Raw genomic sequence first — 25,055 nt, 5'->3', positions numbered from 1 at the left:
CCTAATTACCCTCCTATCCAATATCTCTATCCCTCCTCCACACCATCCCTTGTGTCCAATTTCTCTCCCTTTCTGTTCCTTCCCTCCCTAAATCCCATGGTCCATCATCTCTCTCCCTCTCCTCTATTTTCAGACCCATTATTTCTTCCCCCCCCCCCAAAGTTTGGCATATCCACGTCTCTTTGAACACCCCCTTCCCTCCGTGTACTTCTAAATCATGGTCCCCCCCAAAGGCCTGTCCCCCCTTAAAGGTCTGCCTGTCCCCCCTTGAAGGCCTGCACCCCCCTTGAAGGACTGTCCCATCCCCTTGTAGGCCTGTCCCCCCCTTGAAGGCCTGCCTGCCTGTCCCCCCCTTGAAGGTCTGCATCCCCCCGAAGGCCTGTCCCCCACTTGAAGGCCTGTCCCACCCCCTTGTAGCTTCTACCCCCCCTTGTAGGCCTGTCCCCCCTTGAAGGCCTGCCTGCCTGCCTTTCCCCCCCTTGAAGGCCTGTCCCCCCTTGAAGGTCTGCACCCCCCCGAAGGCCTGTCCCCCACTTGAAGGCCTGTCCCACCCCCTTGTAGCTTCTCCCTCCCTTGTAGGCCTGTCCCCCCCTTGAAGGCCTGCCTGCCTTTCCCCCCCTTGAAGGCCTGCACCCTCTTGAAGGCATGCACCCCCCCCCGAAGGCCTGCACTCCCTTGAAGGTCTGCACCCCCCCCGAAGGCCTGTCCCCCCCCTTGAAGGCCTGTCCCACCCCCTTGTAGGCCTGTCCCCCCCTTGTAGGCCTGTCCCCCCTTTAAGGCCTGCCTGCCTGCCTTTCCCCCCCTTGAAGGCCTGTCTCCCCCTTGAAGGCCTGCACCCCCCCTTGAAGGCCTGTCCCACCCCCTTGTAGGCCTGTCCCCCCCTTGAAGGCCTGCCTGCCTTTCCCCCCTTGAAGGCCTGCACCCCCTTGAAGGTCTGCACCCCCCCAAAGGCCTACACCCTCCCCGAAGGCCTGCACCCCCCCTGAAGGCCTGCCTGCCCCCCTTGAAGGTCTGCACACCCCCCGAAGGCCTGTCCCCCCTTGAAGGCCTGCCTGCCTGCCTGTCACCCCCCTCCCCCTTGAAAGCCTGCTTGCCTGCCCGCCCGCCCCACCCTGAAGGCCTGATGCCCCGACCCACCCCGAAGGACCGCTCGCCCCCCTGGCCTCCCCGCACCACCTATGAAGCAGCCGCAGCAGGATCGCGAAGTCAGCGTCAGCGATCCCTGCGCTGCTTCCTGCGCCACGGTCCCGCCCCTCCTCTGACGTCAGAGGAGGGGCGGGATCGCGGCGCAGGAAGCAGCGCCTAAGCAGCGCAGGGATCGCTGACGCTGACTTCGCGATCCTGCTGCGGCTGCTTCATAGGTGGTGCAGGAAGGTCATTGGGGCGAGCGGTCCTTCGGGGGTGGCGGGGGACTGAACGGCAAGGCCGGGAACACCCCCTTAGGGCTGGCACCCGGGGTGCACTGCCCCCCCCCCCCCGCTCCCCCCTTGGTACGCCACTGGTCCCAGCTTCTACATGTCCTGGAGAATTGTTCTCCACAAAGAACCAACTGCTTCTGCGATAAATATAGGACTTTATAATAACATTCCTGTAAATTTGCACTATGCATCAGCTGCACCAATCCCCGTATGGAATTTGGAAGGTCCCAGGATGGTAGCACCAGATGCAAATACTCTTCCCATCCCCTACGAATCAAATTCACATCTCTCCCAGGAAGATACTTATGAAGTTGTTTCTATAATTTGGAGACCGATAGATCCTCCCCAGTATCATCTCCAAAAAAAAGACATATCAGTGTCCCCCATATGTTTACCCAACTGTCCAAGGTCCAATGTTGCCCAAAAATGTTTCAACTTGACAATACGTGAATCTGTTCCTCCATCGAATCCATGGATTTATGAATTGGAATATCTGTTAAATTAGTAAAAAAATTTTAATGTCTTCCAAGTGTCCATTAAAATTCTATTGTCCTTATGCAGCCTAGGCATCTTGATACTCAAAACATGACATAATCTCAGTGGAGACAGGAGTTGCCATTCCAGCCATAACCAATCGGGAAGATTTTCCATGAGCTCAGGGAGGATCCAATACATACCTTGATGCATTATATAGGCTTGATGGTACCTATAAAAGTTTGGAAAATTTACCCCACCCTCCGCAATTGATCTTTGTAAAGATACTAGCGCAACTCTTCCAGTTTTCCCTAGCCAAATAAATTTGGTGAGAATACTGTTTAACTTTTTTATAAAAGGACCCCTGAAAAAAAACACTGGTAATATACCCATTTGGTAGCAAATTACAGGCAAAATCATCATCTTAACAGTTTGGACTATTCCCCCACCAAGACAAATGTAAGGGGTTCCATTGCTCACACATCTCCGTGACCTTCAGCAATAAAGATTTTTCATTTACTTTCATCTTTATAATAAATATAGCCATGCAGCCTGTGACCTCAACCATTGCCCCACATACCTACTGAAAACATCAAGCACATTATTCCGCTCCCTGCTTCTACAATGGATATACTATTCACTACTAGAGGGTTATTTCCCACCAGAACTCAGTGAAATCATAATAACTCCGATATTAAAGGACCCTAAAGGAGCAACAGACCAACCATCCAATTACAGACCCATTGCCTCACTCCCATTGTACATTAAACTGATGGAAGGTCTCATAGCCAAAACTCTAGCCTCTTTCCTAGAGAATCGCAACATACTCCACCCCACACAATCAGGATTCCGAGCCAAATACAGCACGGAAACACTTCTAGGAATACTAATGGACACTGCAAGACAACACCTCAGTACAGGCAAAAAAATACTGCTGATACAATTAGACCTTTCTGCAGCCTTTGACTTGGTCGACCACGACATGCTTCTACAAACTCTCTACTCAATAGGAATCTCTGGCAAAGTACTTGCATGGTTTAAAGGATTCCTACAATCAAGAACTTAGAGTCAAAACAATGCAAGAAAAATCAGAATCTTGGTCCAACCCCTGCGGAATTTCCCAAGGATCACCCCTATCACCTACTCTATTTAATATACATATAGCTTCCCTCAGCTACTACCTGGATAATCTTGGCATAATTTCATACAGCTACGCAGATGACATCACTATTTTTCTACCCTTCAACCAACCAGAATCCTTCATAGCAAACACAATACACAGAACCCTCGAATCAGTGGCTATATGGATGACAGAGCAGAAATTAAAACTTAACCCTGACAAAACAAATTTCATTCTACTTGAAAATGACAAAACTCCAACGTTAACTAATCTTGTAATAAATTCATTTTCATACCCAATACAACCTACTTTAAAATTGCTTGGAATCACGATTGACAGAAGCTGTAACATGCAACCCCAAATTAACAAAATAATAAAGACATCATTCATGACCATGAGAAATCTGAGAAAAATCCAATCATTCTTCGAAAACAAGCAATTTCTACTACTGGTACAATCTCTAATCCTTGGGATGCTGGACTACTGCAACATACTATACCTACCATGTCCCGCGACCATGATGAAGCAATTGCAGATGGTGCAGAATACAGCCCTGAGACTTGTCTATTCACTAAAAAAATATGACCATATCACAGAGGCATACCATGACTCGCATTGGCTTCCAATAGAAGCGAGAGTGAACTTCAAATTCTACTGCTTACTTTACAAGGCTATCAACGGAGAAAGCCCAACTTACTGGAATAACAGACTAAATCAATCCTCCTCAATCAGACACAGAAGAACACATTCACTATTCTATTACCCACCATCCAAAAATGTCAAACGAAAAAAACTTTATGACAACCTAATAGCCTCCAAAGCAGCTAAGTTGGACAAACAACTCACCACTCTGTTATCTTCATCCACAGATTACAAAACCTTCAAGAAAGAAATTAAAACCATACTCTTCAAAAAACACGTTAAACCTATCCAGCACAACAATCCTAACCCAACATCCAATACTCTATAAACCCTTAGTACTCTCTAATTTTTCTAGTTACCAAATATTATCTAAAACCCATAATTCTCCCTTAAAATTTTATCTCATTGTTTAATCTATTACTTCAAAGTTGAAATGTAATTCTTGTTTTAGTTTGGATGTAATCCGCCTTGAACCGCAAGGTAATGGTGGAATAGAAATCACTAATGTAATGTAATGTAATTGTTTCCTCCAGCGTATTATAAATCCAGATTCCTAAATACTTTATACCCTCTTCCTTCCAAAGAAAGGGGAATGAATCAAACAATCCTTTTGGGCAATGGACATTTAGCGGAAGATTATCAACACAATGAAGTCCACCATTTTCTCTGTCAGTGCTCCATCTCTTTGGAATAATATTCCGGTCCACTTACGTGAAGAATCAACTCTTCACCATTTTAAGACAAATTTAAAAATTTCTTTTTCTTGATGCTTTTTAGATCTAAATGCCCTTTTTAGGGCTACATAGTTTTATTCCCTCCCTTATTGTTCTTTCCCTTATGTTCTCTCTTTTACCTGATAAATTGTAGTTCTATCCTTCTTTCCCTTTTTTTGGTTCCTGTTTGTTATGTATTGTTTTTAAATGTTTTTAACAATGATTATTGTTTTAATGGATGTATAGTTACCCCATACATGTTTTTAACGTAATGTCACTGCCTAGAAGACCGATTGGGCGGTTTATAAAATTCTTAAATAAACTTTAAATTTGATTTACTGCAATTTATTTTATACTGAAAATTTTCCAAATCTTTCAGTCAAATCTAGTAAATGTGGAATGGTTGTTTCAGGATTTCTCAAATGAAGCAAAATGTCATCTGCGTATGCAGAAACCTTATATTCCCAACCTGCGTAAGGAATACCCTGTATCTCCTCTGCCTGTTGAATAGCCAATAACAAGGGTTCCAATACAATATCGAACAGTAAAAGAGATAATGGACATCCTTGTCTAACTCCCCTCTCCAGACAAAAACGTTCCGAAAAAGTATTATTAATATATAATCTGACAAAGGGGAAGCTGTACAGGTTTGAATCATTTGTATGAATCCAGACCCAATACCAAACCAATCCATTGCTTGATACATGAAGGTCCATTCCACCTGATCAAAGGCCTTCTCTGCATCCAAGGATACAGAGAAGGCCAGATCATCCATGGCTTTTGCTAAATTTAACATGTGGAAAGCCAGTCTAGTGTTGTTTGAAGAATGCTCTATGAGTAACAAACCCTGTTTAGTGCATACCAATAATAAAAGGGAGCACCTTGGCCAAGCGTAAAGCCAATAACTTAGCTAGCAATTTCCCATCTACATTAATCAAAGAAATGGGCCTGTAATTCAAAACCAAAATAGGATCTTTATTTGGCTTCGGCAAAACAATTGTTAAAGATTCTGCCATAGTACCTGTAATGCAACCTTTAGTCAGTTGAACCTGATATAAATTTAATAGATGAGGTAACAGAGTAATTTGGAATGATTTATATAACTCTACAGTGAACCCATCCCCACCTGGAGTGGATCCAACTCTAAGGGACTTCAACGCTGCTTGTAGTTCTTTCAATGAAATAGGTGCTTCAAGGTTTCCCTTTATGATCGGGAATTTTTGGTCCCTTGAGTAACTTTAAAAACTCTGAACCCTCTATTTCCTTATTTGAATGGCTCGGAAGAATACAAAGCTTTATAAAAATTCAAAAATTGTTTTAATATATCTCCAATTTGAGAATGAGTTTCACCCTTCTCATCTTTAACAGCTACAATCTTTACTTTTCTTTTTTTAGCTTTAAGATAATTAGCTAATACCGTATTTTCACGTAGATAACGCGCACCCGGGTATAGCGCGCGGAAAACACAAATTTATGTACAGAAATTTTTATATACCACGCACACCCGTATACCGCGCATGCTGCCCGACTCTCCTTTCGCCCGCCCCGACTCTCCTCTGGAGACCCCGACTCTCTTTTCGCCCGCCCCGACTCTCCTTTCCCCCTTGAAGTCCTGTCCCTACCCTGAAAGCCTTATGCCACTCCCCCCGACGTCCGATTCACCCCCCCGCAGGACCGCTCGCACCCCCACCCCGAAGGACCGCTCGCATGCACCCGCACCCCCACCCTGAAGGACCGCTCGCACCCCAATCCCGAAGGAGCGCTCGCACTCCCACCCGAAGGACCGCTCGCACCCCCACCCGAAGGACCGCTCCCTCATAGAGAAGCTGTCTACCTTGTTTCCGGATGCCAGTGAGCCCAGCTGTTTCCTCTGCCGGCGGTCCTGCCCCTTCTCTGAGCCCTGCTTCCTCTTCCGGCGGTCCCGCCCTTTCTCTGATGTCAGAGAAAGGGCGGGACCGCCTGAAGAGGAAGCAGCGCAGCACAGGGCTCTGAGAAGGGGCAGGACCGCCGGAAGAGGAAGCAGCTGGGCTGGCATCCGGAAACAAGGTAGACAGCTTCTCCATTGGGGAGGGGGGAGGCTGTGGGGGTTCGAGCGCTCCTTCCGGGTGATGAATCGGGCGTCGGGGGGGGGAACTATGTAAAAAAAAATTTTGTATAACGCGCAAGGTTATGCGCAGTTTGTAAAAACCACGTATAACGCGCGCGTTATATGTGTGAAAATACGGTACTCTTCCTGCCTTATTTGAGTTTCGATAATACAGAGCCTGCTGAGAAAACAATTCTTTCCTAGCCAATTGAGAGGAAATCTTTATGTATTTATATTTAGCTTTTAAAAGAACCTGTAAAGTAGATTGTTCCCATTTTGAGGCCAATTGTGACTCCAAGGAGCTCATAATAAAAAATAAAAAAAACCAAACATCTAAAAAGTGGCCTAAATGGGTACTTGGACGATCAAAAAGCCTGATCGTCCAAGTACCCATAATCAAAGCTGGTTTTAGACGTATCTAAAACCAGCTTAGGCCTTTCCCCTGCCTCTAAATGCATAGAGCAAAAAGAGGTGTTTTTAGAGGAGGGGAAAGGGCGGGCGGTGGGTGGGAGATGGGCCAACCTAGACCTAGGCGTGCAGCAGGTATAACCAAAACGTTAGGCAGGTTGCCTAGTCGGCACTTATACATTTTGACTTAGACCAAGTCAAAACAGGTATAAGTGCTGAAAAGGGGCCGCTGAGCTGATCGCTGCAGCTCAGTGGCCCCAGCAACCTGCCTACCCCCTACTGCAACGTTCGCTGCAGGAGAGATGGCTCATCTCTCCTGCCGCGATGGTGATCGCCCACCCCCCTCCGAACCGCAGCACTTCAGAGTGAGCCATCTCTCCTGCAGCAATCAGCCCTCCCCAGGCGATTACAATAGGGCAGGAGAGAACCCAAGCCCTCCTGCCTGGCGACACCATGAACCTCCGAAAGCATCGGGGCAAGAGGGAGCCCAAGCCCTCTTGCCCCAGCGATCCCCAACCCCCTCTCATCGATTACGATATGGCCAGGAGGGAGCCCAACCCGGCACATGTGCGGAGGGAAGGGGTGCGTCGAGGGCAGGAGGGCCTGGGATCCCACCTGCCTGTATTTTAGTGGGGGGGGGGGGGGTAGTGGCTTCGCTTGGCAGGAGGCATTGAGCTTCCTCCTGCCTGATCTTGTAGGGGGGGTCGTGGCCAGAAGGGTTTGGGCTCCCTCCTGGCCATATCGAAATTGGTGGGGGGGGGGGGGATCGCCGGGGCAAGAGGGCTTGGCCTCCCTTTTGCCCCAAAGCTCTCGGGGACTTTTGGGGCTGGCAGGGCAAGAGGGCTTGGGCTCCCGCTTGCCCAAAAGCTGGCGGGGACGTTTGGGGCTGGCGGGGACGTTTGGGGCTGGCGGGGCAAGAGGGCTTGGCCTCCCTCTTGCCCTGATGCTGGCAGGGACGTTTGGGGCTGGCGAGGCAAGAGGGCTTGGGCTCCCTCTTGCCCTGAAGCTGGCGGGGACTTTTGGGGCAAGAGGGCTTGAGCTCCCTCTTGCCCCGATGCTGTCGGGGTTCGTGGTGGCAGTTCAGGGCAGACACGCTGTAACTGAAGATGTGACTCACACACTCACAGCTCCTTAAGGGGCTGCAGATGAAAGTTCAGCAGTAATTCCACGGCCCCGTGCTCTCAACTTCCCTTCGTGCTGACAACGACAGATCCTCAGAGGCCACTACAGAGCCCAGCAGCGGCCCATCACATCACCTACCCCCAGAACTGATCCAAGCTGTAGTGCACTCCCTCTTCTTCCCGGCAGCGATGACCTGCAAACTTCCGGCCAACAAGAGGAAGAGAAGAAGGGAGGGGGGGGGCAGCCCAAAAGAAAGTAAAGAGAATGGCGACCAGGTTCTGCTGCACAAATTCAGTGACATAATGGATAACAAGATCTTCCATTCAGATGCTCCGCCTTATATATCAGGTAAGTCTCCAGATACTCAAGGAACTGATCTCATTACTTCTGCGACCTATTTATTCCAGTCAATCTGTGTTGAAGCCAGAGAAAGAATCAGTCCCTCAGATCCAAATAGTTTCAAATGTCAGGTGCACAATCATGTTCAATCCACCCCTTGCTGTATAGTCTTGTCCATAAGCAAAGTCTCACCCCGGAAATGAACATTCACCAATGAGAGCACCAGAATACTAAAGAGGATGGTTCTCCTACAAGATATCTGCATTTCCATTGGTTGGATTTCGTCAGTTTCCTCAACTCTCCCCAAATTATTCCCCATCAAGTAAATCCAGTAATTAATTTGGCATAAAACAAAAATAAATCAAAGAATAAAAACATGAAAAACCAATTAAAATCCTACCCAAACAAAACTTAGGATACATTATTGAATCAACTGTCAGATCATACAGTTAGGTATCCATACGATGTTTTTCCTTTTCAATAAAATCCTCAAGATTCTTTGGATCTTTAAAGTGAAATGTATTATTATTAAATGTAACTCTCATAACCGCAGGGTAAAATAATCCCTATCTTGCTCCCAGATCCTTAAGCCCTCCACGAAGACTTAAAAACTGCTTCCTGATAGCAGCAGTCTGCCTGGCAAAGTCCGAAAGGAAGCGAAGTTTTTTACCATTCCACATCACTGACCTTTTCTTCTTAACAGCCTCAAAAATCTGCATTGCATGTTTAAATCGAAGTGCTTTGATTAATATTGGTCTTGGCCCCTTTTGATTTTCTGGATCTTAATAGGCACCCTATGTGCTCTCTCAATCTCAAACTTTTCTTCAAAATGCAGGAATAAGAGATGTAAGGTATGATACAGGATTTTCTCCCTCCAATCCCTCCGGTATTCCGATAATTCGGATATTGTCCCTCCTACTTCTATTTTCCATATCTTCTAGCTGGGCAGACATCTGAGCAATAATTTTATGATCCAATTTGCTCTGAGTAGCCACCTCCTCCACTGCCATCATCTTCTACTCCAGCTGATCCACCCTGGTGTTGCTCATTGCCATTTGCAGGGAGGGATTTGCCACTTCACCTTGAAGTCTATTTAATTTTGAAGTTGTATTTTTTAGCATTTCCTTAATGATCTGGAAATCAGCTACTACTTGCTCTATTAGTTCATGAGAATCCTTTAGCAAAGGAACCCTAGAGGGAGTAGGAGGATCAGCTTTAAGCCTTTTGGTATTTCCACCTGAAGTATCAGGAGTTTCTCCCTTTTGTTTCCCTGAAGCCATACTCAGCTTTAATAAAGCAATATTTAAAAAAAAGAAAAAAAAAAAGAATGTAATTTAATCCTGCAGAATGCTCATATAAGTGAGGCAGGGAGGAGCAGTGTGATCATGCTGCCATCTCCCTCATGGCCAAGCTTACAGAATCGGACCTAGGCATCTTTGTTGAGGATATGTTGAAACCCTTAGCACAATGTGCGGTGGCAGCTAAGAAAGCGAATAGAATGTTAGGTACATAAGAATTGCCACTGCTGGGTCAGACCAGTGGTCCATCATGCCCAGCTCATGCGGCGGCCCTTAGGTCAAAGACCAGTGCCCTATTAGAGTCTAGCCTTACTTACATATGTTCTGATCCAGTAGGAACTTAAACAACCTTGTCTTGAATCCCTGAAGGGTGTTTTCCCCTATAACAGCCTCCAGAAGAGCATTACAAGTTTCTACCACTCTCTGGGTGAAGAAAAACTTCCTTACATTTGAACAGAATCTTTTCCCTTCTAACTTCAGTGAGTGCCCTCTCGTTCTCTTCACCTCGGAGAGGGTGAACAGTCTCTTTCTCTACTAAGGTATTATCAGAAAGGAATGGAAAACAAAGATGAAAATGTTTTAATGCCCTTGTACTGCTCTACATTACAGCTGAACCTCAAATATTGTGTGCAGTTCTGGTTGCCGGTTCTTAAAAAAGATATAGCAGAATTAGAAAAAGTACAGAAAAGCCTTAAGCTTATATACCACATCTTCTCTATAAGGATAGAGCTCAATAAGTTTTACAAGAGTTTAAGAAAGGAAAATATAATAAGAATTAGTGAACATAAGAACTGCCACTGCTGGGTCAGACCAGTGGTCCATCGTGCCCAGCAGTCCGCTCCCACAGCGGCCCTTAGGTCAAAAACCAGTGCCCTGAGTCTAGCATTACCTGCGTACGCTCTGGTTCAGCAGGAACTTATCTAACTTTGTCTTGAATCCCTGGAGGGTGTGTTCCCCTATAACAGCCTCCAGAAGAGCGTTCCAGTTTTTTACCACTCTCTGGGTGAAGAAGAACTTCCTTACATTTGTACGGAATCTATCCCCTTTTAACTTTAGAGAGTGCCCTCTCGTTCTCTCTACCTTGGAGAGGGTGAACAACCCGTCTTTATCTACCAATTCTATTCCCTTAATTATCTTGAACGTTTCGATCATGTCCCCTCTGTCTCCTCTTTTCAAGGCAGAAGAGGCCCAATTTCTCTAACCTCTCACTGTACGGCAACTCCTTCAGCCCCTTAACCATTTTGGTCGTTCTTCTCTGGACCATTTCGAGTAGCACTGTGTCCTTCTTCATGTACGGCAACCAGTGCTGGACGCAGTACTCCAGGTGAGGGCATACCATGGCCCGGTACAGCGGCATGATAACCCTCTCCGATTTGTTCGTGATCCCCTTCTTAATCATTCCCAGCATTCTGTTTGCCCTTTTTGCTGCTGCCGCACATTGCACAGAGGGCCACATTTTCAGATGTTTTTGAAATAATTGGAAAGAGCCCAAATTACGTAGCTGGACAGGAAAGTTATTCAAAAGCTCAGTAATTTTAAAGCAGAGAGAATTGCCATACTGGGACATGAAAATGATAAAAGGGATGGGACGACTTGCCTATAAGGAAAGGCTAAGGCGGCTATACCGTATTTTTGCGGATATAACGCGCGCTTTATACGCGATTTTACCTACCGCGCATACCCCTCGCGCGTTATATGTCTGAGCGCGGTATAGAAAAGTTTTTAAACATAGTTCCCACCCCGCCCGACGCCCGATTCACCCCCCCAGCAGGACCGCTCGCACCCCCACCCCGAACGACCGCTCGCACGCGCTCCCACCCGCACCTGCATCCACGATCGGAGCAAGAGGGAGCCCAAGCCCTCTTGCCCAGCCGACTCCCCGACGTCCGATACATCCCCCCCCCCCCCCCGAAGGACCGCCGACTTCCCGACAATATCGGGCCAGGAGGGAGCCCAAACTCTCCTGGCCACGGCGACCCCCTACCCCCACCCCGCACTACATTACGGGCAGGAGGGATCCCAGGCCCTCCTGCCCTCGACGCAAACCCCCCTCCCTCCAACGACCGCCCCCCCCCCAAGAACCTCCGACCGCCCCCCCAGCCGACCCGCGACCCCCCTGGCCGACCCCCACGACCCCCCCACCCCCCTTCCCCGTACCTTTGGAAGTTGGCCGGACAGACGGGAGCCAAACCCGCCTGTCCGGCAGGCAGCCAACGAAGGAATGAGGCCGGATTGGCCCATCCGTCCTAAAGCTCCGCCTACTGGTGGGGCCTAAGGCGCGTGGGCCAATCAGAATAGGCCCTGGAGCCTTAGGTCCCACCTGGGGGCGCGGCCTGAGACACATGGTCGGGTTTGGCCTATGTGCCTCAGGCCGCGCCCCCAGGTGGGACCTAAGGCTCCAGGGCCTATTCTGATTGGCCCACGCACCTTAGGCCCCACCAGTAGGCGGAGCTTTAGGACGGATGGGCCAATCCGGCCTCATTCCTTCGTTGGCTGCCTGCCGGACAGGCGGGTTTGGCTCCCGTCTGTCCGGCCAACTTCCAAAGGTACGGGGAAGGGGGGTGGGGGGGTCGTGGGGGTCGGCCAGGGGGGTCGCGGGTCGGCTGGGGGACGGGCGGAGGTTCTTGGGGGGGGGCGGTCGTTGGGGGGGAGGGGGGTTTGCGTCGAGGGCAGGAGGGCCTGGGATCCCTCCTGCCCGTAATGTAGTGCGGGGTGGGGTTAGGGGGTCGCCGTGGCCAGGAGGGTTTGGGCTCCCTCCTGGCCCGATATTGTTGGGGAGTCGGCGGTCCTTCGGGGTGAGGGTGCGAGTGGTCCTGCCGGGGGGGGGGGTGTATCGGACGTCGGGGGGGGCATCAGGCTTTCAGGATGGGGACAGACCTTCAAGGGGGGACAGGACTTCAAGGGGGGACAGTGCACGGAAGTCAGGGGGGGTGAACGGAGAGTCGGGACAGCGCACGGAAAGTCAGGGCGGGCGAAAGGAGCGTCGGGCATCATGCGCGTTATATGCCTGAGCGCGGTATAGAAAAGTTTTGGTACATATCATCGTGATTTCTGCGCGCTATACCCCTGTGCGCGTTTTACACAGGTGCGCGTTATATCCGCGAAAATACGGTAATGCTCTTCAGCTTGGAGGAGAAATGGCTCAGGGGGGATATGATAGAAGTCTATACACTTCCCCCTCTGTATTTGCGGGTTAGGGGCAAAGCTGGCCCGCGAATATTGAATATTCGCGAATAACTTTTGGGCCAGCTCTCCTTACCTGGTGGTCTAGCGGGATTCCGAGGCAGGAGTGATCTTCCTACGCTCCTGCCCCATGCAGATTACTCATAGCAAATGGCTGCCGTGAGTTCCCGTAGTTTCTCGAGACTACGACGGGAACTCCCCGCAGCCATTTGCTATGAATGATCTGCACTGGGCAGGAGCGTAGGAAGATTGCTCCTGCCCCGAAAGCCTGCTAGACCAGTGTTCTTCAACCGCCGGTCCATGGACCGGTGCTGGTCCACAGAAATTTCCTGCCGGTCCACAGGGCTGGCACATGCATTGGACCCCAGACAGTGCTCTTCAGCCACCGGTCAACAGTGTGATCGCTGCGGTGTTGTCTTCAGGCCGACTCCCTCTTTCTCAGTGCTGCAGTGCACAAAGCCGTGGGCAGAAGCTCCTACACGCATCCTGCACCTGAACCAGAAGCCTTCTCTCCGACATTGCTCCAAATGAGGTGCAAGGAGCCACTGCCCACGGCTCTGTGCACTGCAGCACTGAGGAAGAGGGAGCCGGCCCGAAGATAACATCAGGGGAGGGAAGGGGGCAGGCCAGAAGGCAAGGCACAGCATGGAGGGAGACAACAACGGTAGGGGGAATGATTTTATTTTTTAATTTAGTGATTGATTTACATCTGCTGTCTGTTCAGGATGAAATTCATTTGTTTCTTTTCCACTGGGGTTGTACTGCATGCAGAGTCTTCCATCTTAGGGTTTGTTTGTATATATTAGTACTTTTAGTTTTTGGTCCCGTATTTGCATGGGGTTATCTGTATTCTGGTAGGAATGAATACCGAGAAGCACACAGTGTGCTTTGTGTAGTTTAATTTTGTGGTTAACCATTATGTGTTGTTAATAAGATTATACTGTGTGTATATATGAAAAATGAATGGAAAAAATGGTGTTACAATGAGTACTATTATGGGGGCGGGGTCTGGGGTGGAGATAAAAGGGGTATGGCCCACAACTTAGCCCAGTGTTCTTCAACTGATGGTCCACAGACCGGTGCCGGTCCATAAAATAATTATTTTATTTCCACCAGTCCATAGGTATCAAAAGGTTAAAGAACACTGCGCTAGACCACCAGGTAAGGTCTGGGATGCCGGGAGGAAGGCAGGAGGGCTGCGGGGAAGGTCCAGAATGCAGCTTTATTAAAAATTTGCGAATACTGAAACCGCGGATTCGGAGAGTTCACTGTAAAATGATGAGGGGAGTGGAAAGGTAGGTGTGAATCACTTGTTCACTCTTTCCAAAAATACTAGGACTAGGGGGCATGTAATGAAGCTACTAAATAGCAGATTTAAAACAAACCGGAGAAAATATTTATTCATACAACATATAATTAAACTCTGGAATTCGTTGCCAGAGAACATGATGAAATGTTAGTTTCTTGGGGTTTATACAATATTGATGATGTCTAGTTTTGCGGGGTTTAAAAGAGTTTTGGATAGTTTCCTAAAAGAGAAGTCCATAGGCCTTTATTGAGATGGCTTATGGAAATTCACTGCTTATTCCTAGGATAAGCAGCATAAAATCTGTTTACTACTTGAGATCTAGCTAGATTCTTGGGACCTGAGTTGGCTACTGTTGGAAACAGGATACTGAGCTTGATGGATATTTGGTCTGTCCCAGTATAGCAATTCTTATGTTCTTATATGGACAGGGATATTGTGAGACAAGATTTATGTCATCTCAATCCCCTGTAGCAACCTGCTCCACTCTGTAATACCTCTGGAAATGTCCACATAACTTCTTATGTAATCCGCCATGAACCACAAGGTAATGGCGGAATAGAAATCACTAATGTAATGTTTATTAAAAGCTTTATATACCGCATATACAGCCAAAAAAGGATCAAAGTGGTGTACAATATAATTCAATCAAAATTATGAAAAGAACTAAATTTAAATAGAAAAGAAAAAAGTAACATTCCTAATACATAATATTATAGTGTTCCCCCAGTCATTCGCGGTTGGTGGTTCGCGGTCCCGGTCATTCGCTGTATTTTCTAACCGCGAACCGCCAACAAGGAGAGGGCAGCGGGAGAGGCAGGAGAGAGCAGCTGGAGCACCGGTGAGTGCAGGAAATCACTCACTGTATGCTTCCTGCACTAAGTCGGGCCTTATCCAATCAGGAGCTGCTTTGACATGCAGCTCCTGATTGGTTAAGGCCCGACTTACTGCAGGAAGAGGCAGTCGGAGCATACAGCGAGTGATTTCCTGCACTCGCCGGCACTCCGGCTGCTCTCTCCTGCCTTCCTCTCCAGTCTCCCCCATTGAAAAACCGTATTTACGTTTTTTCATGATTCACGGGGGGTTCCTGGAATGGAGCCCCCGCGAATATCGGGGGAGTACTGTATAACAATCTAAATTAAATATTAATTAAAAATAAATGAAAATAAAAAATATAAGACTATATAAATGCAGATTGAAGTCTCGAATTCACATCCTGTCAGTTTAAAAAAGGCCAATTGAAAATAATGTGCCTTTAGATATCTTTAAAATTTTGGAAAGATTCTTCCTCTCTCAATTCTATAGGCAAGTATTCCATAAAATTGGAACTAAATTTTAAAAAATGCACAATTTCTAGATGAGGCAAAATGAGCCTTTAGAATATGGGGTACAACGACTCTGTTATCGTTCAATGATCTTAATTGATTAGGCGCATAAAATAACACTAAGGGCTCCATTTACTAAGCTGCGCTAGCGGTATTAGCATGCGCTGCAATGCCGCACGCACTAGACGCTAACGCCTCCATTGAGCTGGCGTTAGTTTTTGGTGCATAGCGCGTGCTACAAATGCTAGCGCACCTTAGTAAAAGGAGCCCTAAGTGAGACAAGATTCCAAAAGATGTTGCAGAACCATACCTTAAGAGTTCCTCCTTTCACCATGACTTTCTGTCTAGAAGGCTGAACTCCAGTCAGAGCAAACAGCTGAGCTTTGAAAACCATTGGTGGCTCCTCAGTATTAAGCTCCACATTATCAAACTTCTCCTTTCCCCACTTCACATTAACTGCAACAACAACAAAATGTGTTACTTGTTTTACGAACACCAAAACTACTGTTAGTGTTAAAGTTTAATTATCAGCCAGTTAAATACATGAACTATACTCACAGACTCCTACATATAAAACATTGGTCAGTTATGTGTGCACTCCCAAAGTTTCCACAACAAATACATATTCCAACTCTTAAATATTCACCATTGCAGAGCAGACTATGTGCTCACAAAAACCATATAATTAAAGTCAGAAAATACTCTAGCAAATAATGTCTGGTGGTTTTAGCTTCTGAAACAATCATGGGCCAGATTCTCAAAAATTGGCATTAAATAATGGCAGGGTGCTGTCGCAGGCGTACTTGTAGCAATTAGAGAATGACACGGGGAAAAAATGTATCCCTGTCCCCGCGACCACCGCCCCTGCCCCATCCCCGCAGCATCCATACAAGCCTCAGGCCTCAGTACTGCAATATTTAGCTTAGTCCTTCCTTAAAAATCAATGTTTTGGCTGCTGAACTAGAGAAAGGATGTTCAGCTGGCAGAACTTTGTTTATAAATACAATTAATATACTATTTTATCCTAAAGCAAAATAAATATAATTTTTTTTTTCTACCTTTGTTATCTGGTTTCTGCTTCCCTCATCTTTTCATTCAATTGCTTCCATCCACTGTCTGTCTTCTCTCTGCGTCTTCCATTTGCTCTGTTACTGTGCCTCTCCCTTCACCCCCCTCAATTGGTCTGGCACCTATCTTCTTCCCTCCGCTCCCCCATAGTCTGGTATCTCTGTCTTCTTCCCTTCCAGCGTCTTCTCTCCCACTCTGTCATCCCCATTTCCCTTCAGCATCTTCTACCCACTCTCTCTTCCCCATTTCCCTTCAGCGTCTTCTACCCACTCTCTCTTCCCCATTTCCCTTCAGTGTCTTCTCCCAATCTCTCTTCCCCATTTCCCTTCAGCGTCTTCTCCCAATCTCTCTTCCCCATTTCCCTTCAGCGTCTTCTCCCCACTCTGTCTTCCCCATTTCCTTTCAGCGTCTTCTCCATGTCCTTTCAGCATCTTCTCCCCATTCTGTCTTCCCCATGTCCTGTCAGCGTCTGTTCCTCTCCACCCCTCTTCAGCATCTGTTCCTTTCCTCCACGACCCTTCCCTCTCACCACCTCACCGCCCTTTGGCACCCCTCGCGCAGCCCCCTCCCTCCTTCCTACCTACCCGAATCAATCTATCTCCCTGTCCCGCCACTTCAAAATAGGCCTTCCCCTCCCTTGTGCATCTGGGGAGGGGGCCTAAGGCTCTGATAAACAACCTGGGTTAAAGATCCCTCCTATGGGATGGGCCTTATGCATCTGGGCCAATCAGAGCCTTAAGCCCCTCGCCAGGTGCATCAGTGAGGAGCCTAAGGCTCTGACTGACCTATGTGCTTAAGGCCCCACCCATAGAAGGGCCGTAAACAACCTGGACTAATCAAAGCCTTAGGCCCCTCCCTAGTGCATCTGTTCTGTGAGGTGATAGTTGCTGGGGGGGGGGGGGGGGAAAGCTACCCAACATTGCCACACTTGAACAATCTCACTTAATCCTTAAGGTCTGAGGGGATATCCGGGAAACTACAGACCAGTGAATCTGACCTCGGTATTGGGAAAGATGGTAGAGGCGCTGATAAAAGACCGCATCATTGATCACCTTGACGGACACGATCTGATGAGTCCCAGCCAGCACGGCTTCAGCAAAGGAAGATCTTGCTTGACGAACTTGCACTTCTTTGAGGGAGTAAACAGGCAGATAGACAAGGGTGACCCGGTCGACACTGTATATCTGGATTTTCAGAAGGCGTTTGACAAGGTTCCGCATGAACGACTACTTCGAAAAATTGCGAGCCATGGAACTGAGGGTGAAATACTCACATGGATTAAAAACTGGCTGACGGGTAGGAAACAGAGAGTGGGGGGTAAATGGACAATACTCAGACTGGAAAAGCGTCACAAGTGGAGTGCCGCAGGGTTCGGTGCTTGGACCCATGCTCTTCAACATATTTATAAATGACCTGGAAATTGGTACAATGAGTGAGGTGATTAAATTTGCAGACGATACGAAGTTATTCAGAGTAGCAAAGACGCAGGAGGAGAAGACCTGCAACCTGACAAACACGTTCGAGAAATGGGTAGCGACATGGCAAATGAGGTTTAACGTGGATAAGTGTAAGGTGATGCATGTCGGTAACAAAAATCTTATACACGAATACAGGATGTCCAGTGCAGTACTTGGAGAGACCCCCCCAGGAAAGAAACTTAGGAGTACTGTCAATGAAGCCAACTTAGAGGTACAAGTCAATGAAGCCGTCTGTGCAATACGCAGCAGCGGCGAGAAGGGTGAACAGAATGCTGGGAATGATTAAGAAGGGGATCACGAATAGATCGGCTATGGTACGCCCTCACCAGGAATACTGTGTCCAGCGCTGGTCGCCGTACATAAAGAAGGACTCAGTAGTACTCGAAAGAGTCCAGAGAAGAATGACTAAAATGGTTAAGGGACTGGAGGAGTTGCCATATAGTGAGAGATTAGAGAAACTGGGCCTCTTCTCCCTTGAAAAGAGGAGACTGAGAGGGGACATGATCAAAACATTCAAGATAATGACGGGAACAGACTTAGTAGATAAAGACAGGTTGTTCACCCTCTCCAAGGTAGAGAGAACGAGAGGGCACTCTCTAAAGTTAAAAGTGGATAGATTCCGTACAAACGTAAGGAAGTTCTTCTTCACCCAGAGAATGGTAAAAACTGGAACACTATTCCGGAGGCTGTTTTAGGGGAAAACACCCTCCAGGGATTCAAGTCAAAGTTAGACAAGTTCCTGCTGAACCAGAACGTACGCAGGTAAGGCTAGTCTCAGTTAGGGCACTGATCTTTGACCTAAGGGCCGCTGCAGGAGCGGACTGCTGGGCATGATGGACCACTGGTCTGACCCAGCAGCAGCAATTCTTATGTTTGTTTATTTATTTAGATATTTATCCCATCCTCCCAGTAGCTCAGAATGGTTTACAAGTAAACATTCACAATGGAGTGAATTGGACATACAAGATTATACAGTAGATTTAAATACTTGGACATAGTTTTGGTGTTCTTATGTTCTACAGCACATTTATGACACACAAGTTATGAGAAATTTGATTCTGACATTTCCAAGGTACTTATGGTACATATTGGCTACTGTTGAAGGCAGTATGCTGAGTCAGATGGCCTAATCTGATTCATTATGACTTTTCTTGTATTCTTTTATCTCTAGGTTTTTAGAGACACGGGGTAGCATCCTTTTCTCCCTTTCAACTTTACTTCTCACTATCAATTTTATTATTCTATATTTTTACATTTATTTGTGTACATTTAACCTAGTATTTCCATGGCACTATGAATCAGTGTGGTAAGCATAAACTATAATGACAGAAAGATAAAAACCAAGATTTTCTTTGGCTACATCAAGAGCCTTAAGTTATTATGTATTTGCTATGCACTCATGATGGTGTGGGCTTCTTCTCAGCTCAGTTCTTTTCTTCTCAAGTATCTAGTAGTTGAAGTGCATATTTGTATAAGTACATCTTGTTCTTAATTGTATTTTCTTTTTTATATTTTCCTTGGAAACCTTTCTGCTTAGAAACCTGCATTATGAGATGCAAATTTAGGAAAATTACAATTAAAAAAAACAGAAAGAGAAATATGTTAAACTTAAAGGGAATACAAAAGTATATCTATTAATAAACCAGTGTTTTAGTTAAAAAAGAAGATACTGTGCAAACTAGGATAACTCAGCAAACCCTCACAGCTTTAAATGGATGGCCTCTAAGTGACAAGGGGTCAAATGCATAGAGTTCTGGCAAATCAGTGGAAAACAGGGTTGAAAGAAAGTATCATTTTCCAGGCAATGCTCAGTATAAATAGCATGCAAATTATATGAAAGCTATTTGTGCTGAGTACAACGGTGAAAAGGGAAGGAACTGTGCCTGGAGCCTGTGCACAAGAGCTGAGCATTAGGCACAGCTCTTGTGCGCAGGCCCAATACAGTGCAGAGCTGTGATCACAGAGCTCTGGTGAGCAGTAACAAGGGCAACCCCCCCCCCCCCCTAAAAAAAAAAAAATCTTATGGTCACAGTTGAAGACTGTTTTGCTGTGGTAAGTTCAGAAGTTTGTTGTTTTTTTGGGGGGGGGTTAATCTACAGATCAGTTTTAGACGCAATTGTCATGTGCAGGACATACACAGCTGCTCAAATTAAAGCAAACCGCTCCTATCAAGAAAGTCACCAACAGGTGGGTGCACCTTGCTGTGCATTACATGAAGTGCTAATTTTAATACTAACAAGCTCCTTGTAATGCATTTGCATAGGATTCTTGGTAGTGGCTGCTTTTGCGATTGGTAAAGCTCCCCATGGTGGCGTAGCAAGAGGGAAAGGGGGGGCAGACTGTCCTTGGCACCAACACCTCTCTGCCCACACACCTCTTCAAATATTCACCTGCAGCCAGCAGCATCACCTACCTGCTGCTTGCAATGGTCTCAGCTTTCCTTCTGATATTACTTCCTGGCCGTGGGACCAGGAAGTGACATCAAAGGGAGAACTGAGGTTAGTAAGAGCAGCAAGTAGGTGATGATGCTTGCTGCTGGCAAAGATTTGAAGAGATAAGTAGGGAGGTGTGTGCATGTGCACACGTGGCAGGCAAAGGTGCAGAGGGATGCACACAGTGTGGCAGTGTCAACTGTCAAGCACCTTTTGTGCATTGGAGGCTGAGCTACTTTGCCAGTAAGAGTGACTACAACCAGTCATAAGAACATAAGAAATGCCGCTGCTGGGTCAGACCAGTGGTCCATCATGCCCAGCAGTCCGCTCACGCGGCAGCCCTCTGGTCTAAGATCAGCACCCTAACTGAGACTAGCCCTACCAGCGCACGTTCTTGTTCAGCAGAAACTTGTCTAACTTTGTCTTGAATCCTTGGAGGGTGTTTTCCCCTATAACAGCCTCTGGAAGAGCGTTCCAGCTCTCTACCACTCTCTGGGTGAAGAAGAACTTCCTTACGTTTGTACGGAATCTATCCCCTTTCAACTTTAGAGAGTGCCCTCTTGTTAAGTCTATCCCCTTCAGTACCTTGAATGTTTCGATCATGTCCCCTCTCAATCTCCTCTGTTCGAGAGAGAAGAGGCCCAGTTTCTCTAATCTTTCGCTGTACGGCAGCTCCTTCAACCCCTTAACCATCTTAGTTGCTCTTCTCTGGACCCTTTCGAGTAGTACCGTGTCCTTCTTCATGTACGGCGACCAGTGCTGGACGCAGTACTCCAGGTGAGGGCGTACCATGGCCCGGTACAGCGACATGATAACCTTCTCTGATCTGTTCATGATCCCCCTTCTTTATCATTCCTAGCATTCTGTTTGCCCTTTTTGCTACCGCCGCACATTGTGTGGACAGCTTCATCGACTTGTCGATCAGAACTCCCAAGTCCCTTTCCTGGGAGGTCTCTCCAAGTACTGCCCCGGACAACCTGTATTCGTGCATGAGATTTTTGTTACCGACAGTCTTATTTGCATCACGAGCTTTTGAGCACTGGAGCCAGAATTCCTACTCTTGTGCCATCCTTAACCCATCCAGCTTTTCAAGTGTTCACCCTACCCTGTATTTTATTCTTGCAGGCTTTCCCTCCTTGTCCCATTGCTAAGCAGCTTCAGGCCCGCCTGGTGCCTGTCACTTGTCACTTCCAGCTCTCTCTGCACCTGTTCAAGTCAATAATTCCCGTGCTTTCCAGCTCAAACCGAGGCATTGCTTCTCGTTTATCATACACCATTACACTATCCAGCGGTTCAGTGCTGGTATCTCGTCTTCACCAGCAGATAATAACGGACGGAAATGCCAGGAGCAGAGGCGGGGCAGGGCAATCTCTGAGGAAAATATCCGTGCGTGGAACATAGTCAGACAATAAACATGAAAACTACTCTTACAGCCAGCTTCCGGGACACTTTACATCTATTTACCACACACACACACACACAAAAGTTAAAACGTTAATGAAGTAACACAGTCCAGGTATATGGACTAAGCAAAGGCCTCGTCGCAGCATCGAACACATAGACTCGATCTAGCTGGCAACAACGTCACTTACAGCCTCTTTCCTCGGTCTTCCTTGTCTCCTTTCACCAGTCACCCTCCGCGACAATACCCCAGGGCTGCCCGACCTGAGGCCTAGCCACGGGCAGCCACCGTCATCCCCTTTTCTCACCTGTGTAGAGCGGCATGAAGGCGGCGTAAGCGCGCTACTCTATCCGGCTCCTGACGTCCCGAGCTCGCGCTATCCCACGCACCCGACACACACGTCTCTCGATTCCACTCTCGTCTCCTCTGTCTCCGTCTTTCTGCCTCATTCAAACGGGCCCCGCACGATGACGCTGCGAGACGCCCGGACGGAGCCGCATCCGACAGCTGCGTGCGCCGCCCTCATCACCCCGGAGGACCGCTGACGTCTTCCGAGCGCCAGCCCGGAAGTTGCTCATTTCTGCTGGTAGCTGTGCTACGGCGAACGGGTCTGCTGAATAGTTTTGGATGGTCTCAGTGGTTTTGTTTCGTGAAACAATAACGGTGCAACCGTTGACACTTGTTAAACCCAACCTCTGCCTCTGGTTGTTTGTTTATTTATTAGTCACACAAGCAGGTAGTAGGCAAGAGCTGGACTGGCTTGAAGTTTGAGATTATATTGTCAGTCTCATTTTATGATACGTGGCTCTCATTTTACCTATTCAGATATGCAACGTCACTCTTCATAAAGATGGGAAAATGGTAGAAAGTATATGAAGGACGTTGCACAAAGCCTGATAAAAGTAACAAAAATCTAATTTTTTCACCAAAATAATTATTTTATAGATTTTTTTTCCTGCAAAAAACCCAAACAAAAACCATCATTCACAAGTTATATTGGGAAGTGTGTGCTGTGGTGGTTAGAGCTATAGCTTCTGCACCCTGAGGTGGTGGGTTTAAATCCCACACTGCTCCTTGTGACCTTGGGCAAATCACTTAATCCCTCATTGCCTCAGGTACACTAGGTAAATTGCTTGAGTATCTGACTGTAAACCACTTAGGCTATAAGTGGTATATAAATACTAAAAATAAAATAAACTTTGTTACATTATCAAAGCAATGTCAGGATTTAACAAAAAAATAAACAAACAAACCAATGTCTGCTATCTAGAAAAAATATTAAGCCACTTTAATAATAATAAAAAAATACAATTGATATCCTAAATTCAGTCACAGTCCTCTTCCATTTCAGTTACTTAACTTTCTTTAACTAAAGTCTGATCAGACCAAATTGGACAAAAAGGTGCATTGTACACAGTGCTCAGGTGGGAGAATTACAGAGGGAATGATTAAGACAGATATGAGTGCTTATCTACTACTGGTACATTAGATCAATTGTGAGTCCACAGGGACAGATAGGGAAAATGCTTGAGTACTTGATTGTAAACTGCTTAGATAACCTTGATAGGCAGTATATAAATACCTAATAACCCCTCCCCTCTTTTTACAAAACCGCACTAATGTTTTTTATTGCTGATCGTGGTGGTAACAGCTCCAATGCTTATAGAATACCTATGAGTGTCAGAACTGATAAAAAATGCTAGCACAGTTTTGTAAAAAAAAAGGGGAGGAGTGAAAATTAATAAATAGTGTCTGTGAGCTTCAACCTTTGCAGCCTTTAATCAGGTCCAGAATATGTTGTAGTTCGAGTTCAATGGCTGTTTTCCTTTCTTTAAAACATGGAACATTACACTATAAAAATTTCATACCCATTAGGGCATGCCAATTTTAAGGGTAGATTTTTTTTTTTTTAACTTTACAAACTACTAGTGATCAAATTATGCAGTTTTGCATAATGAATCTAAAGCTATCTTCAGAAACTATTTAAAGTGAGTCTTACCTAAATCAAATCACAGTACGGTAATTTTGTGCTTCTGTTTTGGTTCATGAGCTCCCTGCTAACCATCTGCCCTCTAATATATGCACATTGCCCTCTCCAATTGAAGTGTATGGTATCCATACTGCCCCATTAGGATGTGTCTATTATAGGGGTAGATTTTTATTTTTTCAAACTTTACAATGCTTATGAGAAAACTACTGAGCCATGGAATAGGAGGAGAAGTGCACAGATGGATCGGAAAATGGCTAGAGAACAGAATGTAGAGGGTTAGCATAAATAGGCAATTCTCGGACTGGGAGAGAGTGACTAGCGGCATACCCCAGGGCTCGGTTCTTGGGCCTATCTTGTTTAATATTTTTATAAATGACCTGGAAGAGGAAACAACATGCAATATAATAAAGTTTGCAGATGATACAAAACTATGTCGGGCGGTCGGTTCTCTACGAGACTGTGAGGAACTTCAGAAGGATCTAAATCAGTTGGAAACGTGGGCGAAAAAGTGGCAGATGAATTTTAACATAGACAAATGCAAGGTGATGCATCTAGGAAAGAAAAACAAAGAACATGAGTATAAGATGTTGGGGGTGACATTAGCCAAATACGAACAAGAAAGGGATTTGGGGGTACTGATTGACAGAACCCTAAAGCCTTCGGCTCAAAGCGCAGCAGTGGCGAAGAAAGGAAACAGGATGTTGGGCATGATTAAGAAGGGGATCATGAGTAGATCGGAAGAGGTCATAATGCCACTTTACAGAGCAATGGTCAGACCGCACTTGGAATACTGTGTCCAACACTGGTCTCCATACCTTAAGAAGGATATAACTCTGCTGGAGAGGGTGCAGAGGTGAGCCACGAAACTAGTCAAAGGTATGGAGAATTTGAGCTACAAAGAACGTCTCAGAAAACTGGGACAGTTCACCCTCGAGGGGATTTGATAAGAGACTTTTAAAATTAAAAGGATTTGATAAAATAGACCAGGAAGCAGCATTGCTAACATTTTCGGAAGTGACACGGACACGGGGGTCACAGCCTGAAACTGAGTGGCAGCAGGTTCAGGACAAATGTCAGGAAGTTCTGTTTCTCACAGCGAGTGGTTGGCGCTTGGAATGCTCTCCCGGAGGAGGTTGTGGCGGAGACTACTGTTCTGGGTTTCAAGCACAAGTTGGATGCACACCTTCTTGTAAATCATATTGAGGGATACGGGAAATCCGGGTCTCCAAAAAGGAGAACCTAAATGGGCCA

General features: G+C 46.6%; 1 protein-coding gene across 2 annotated transcripts in view; it reads right to left on the bottom strand.

Moving 5' to 3' along the window:
* USP14 (ubiquitin specific peptidase 14) overlaps positions 1-22,367 on the bottom strand; it is a 120,757-nt gene extending 98,390 nt beyond the window's left edge. The window contains exons 1-2 of one of the 2 annotated variants that reach the window (XM_033933928.1): positions 22,122-22,367; positions 15,745-15,890 (exon numbers count right to left, since the gene is read on the bottom strand). In XM_033933928.1, coding sequence (XP_033789819.1) covers positions 15,745-15,890; positions 22,122-22,137 — 162 coding nt within the window. In that variant the 5' untranslated portion in view covers positions 22,138-22,367. The remainder of the gene's footprint in view (positions 1-15,744; positions 15,891-22,121) is intronic. The other variant, XM_033933929.1, reaches the window with a different exon arrangement.
* Positions 22,368-25,055: the final 2,688 nt, after the last annotated feature.

Source organism: Geotrypetes seraphini, chromosome 2, assembly GCF_902459505.1.
Source record: "Geotrypetes seraphini chromosome 2, aGeoSer1.1, whole genome shotgun sequence".
Classification (NCBI taxonomy): domain Eukaryota; kingdom Metazoa; phylum Chordata; class Amphibia; order Gymnophiona; family Dermophiidae; genus Geotrypetes; species Geotrypetes seraphini.
This window is presented reverse-complemented; position numbering and strand designations above follow the sequence as displayed.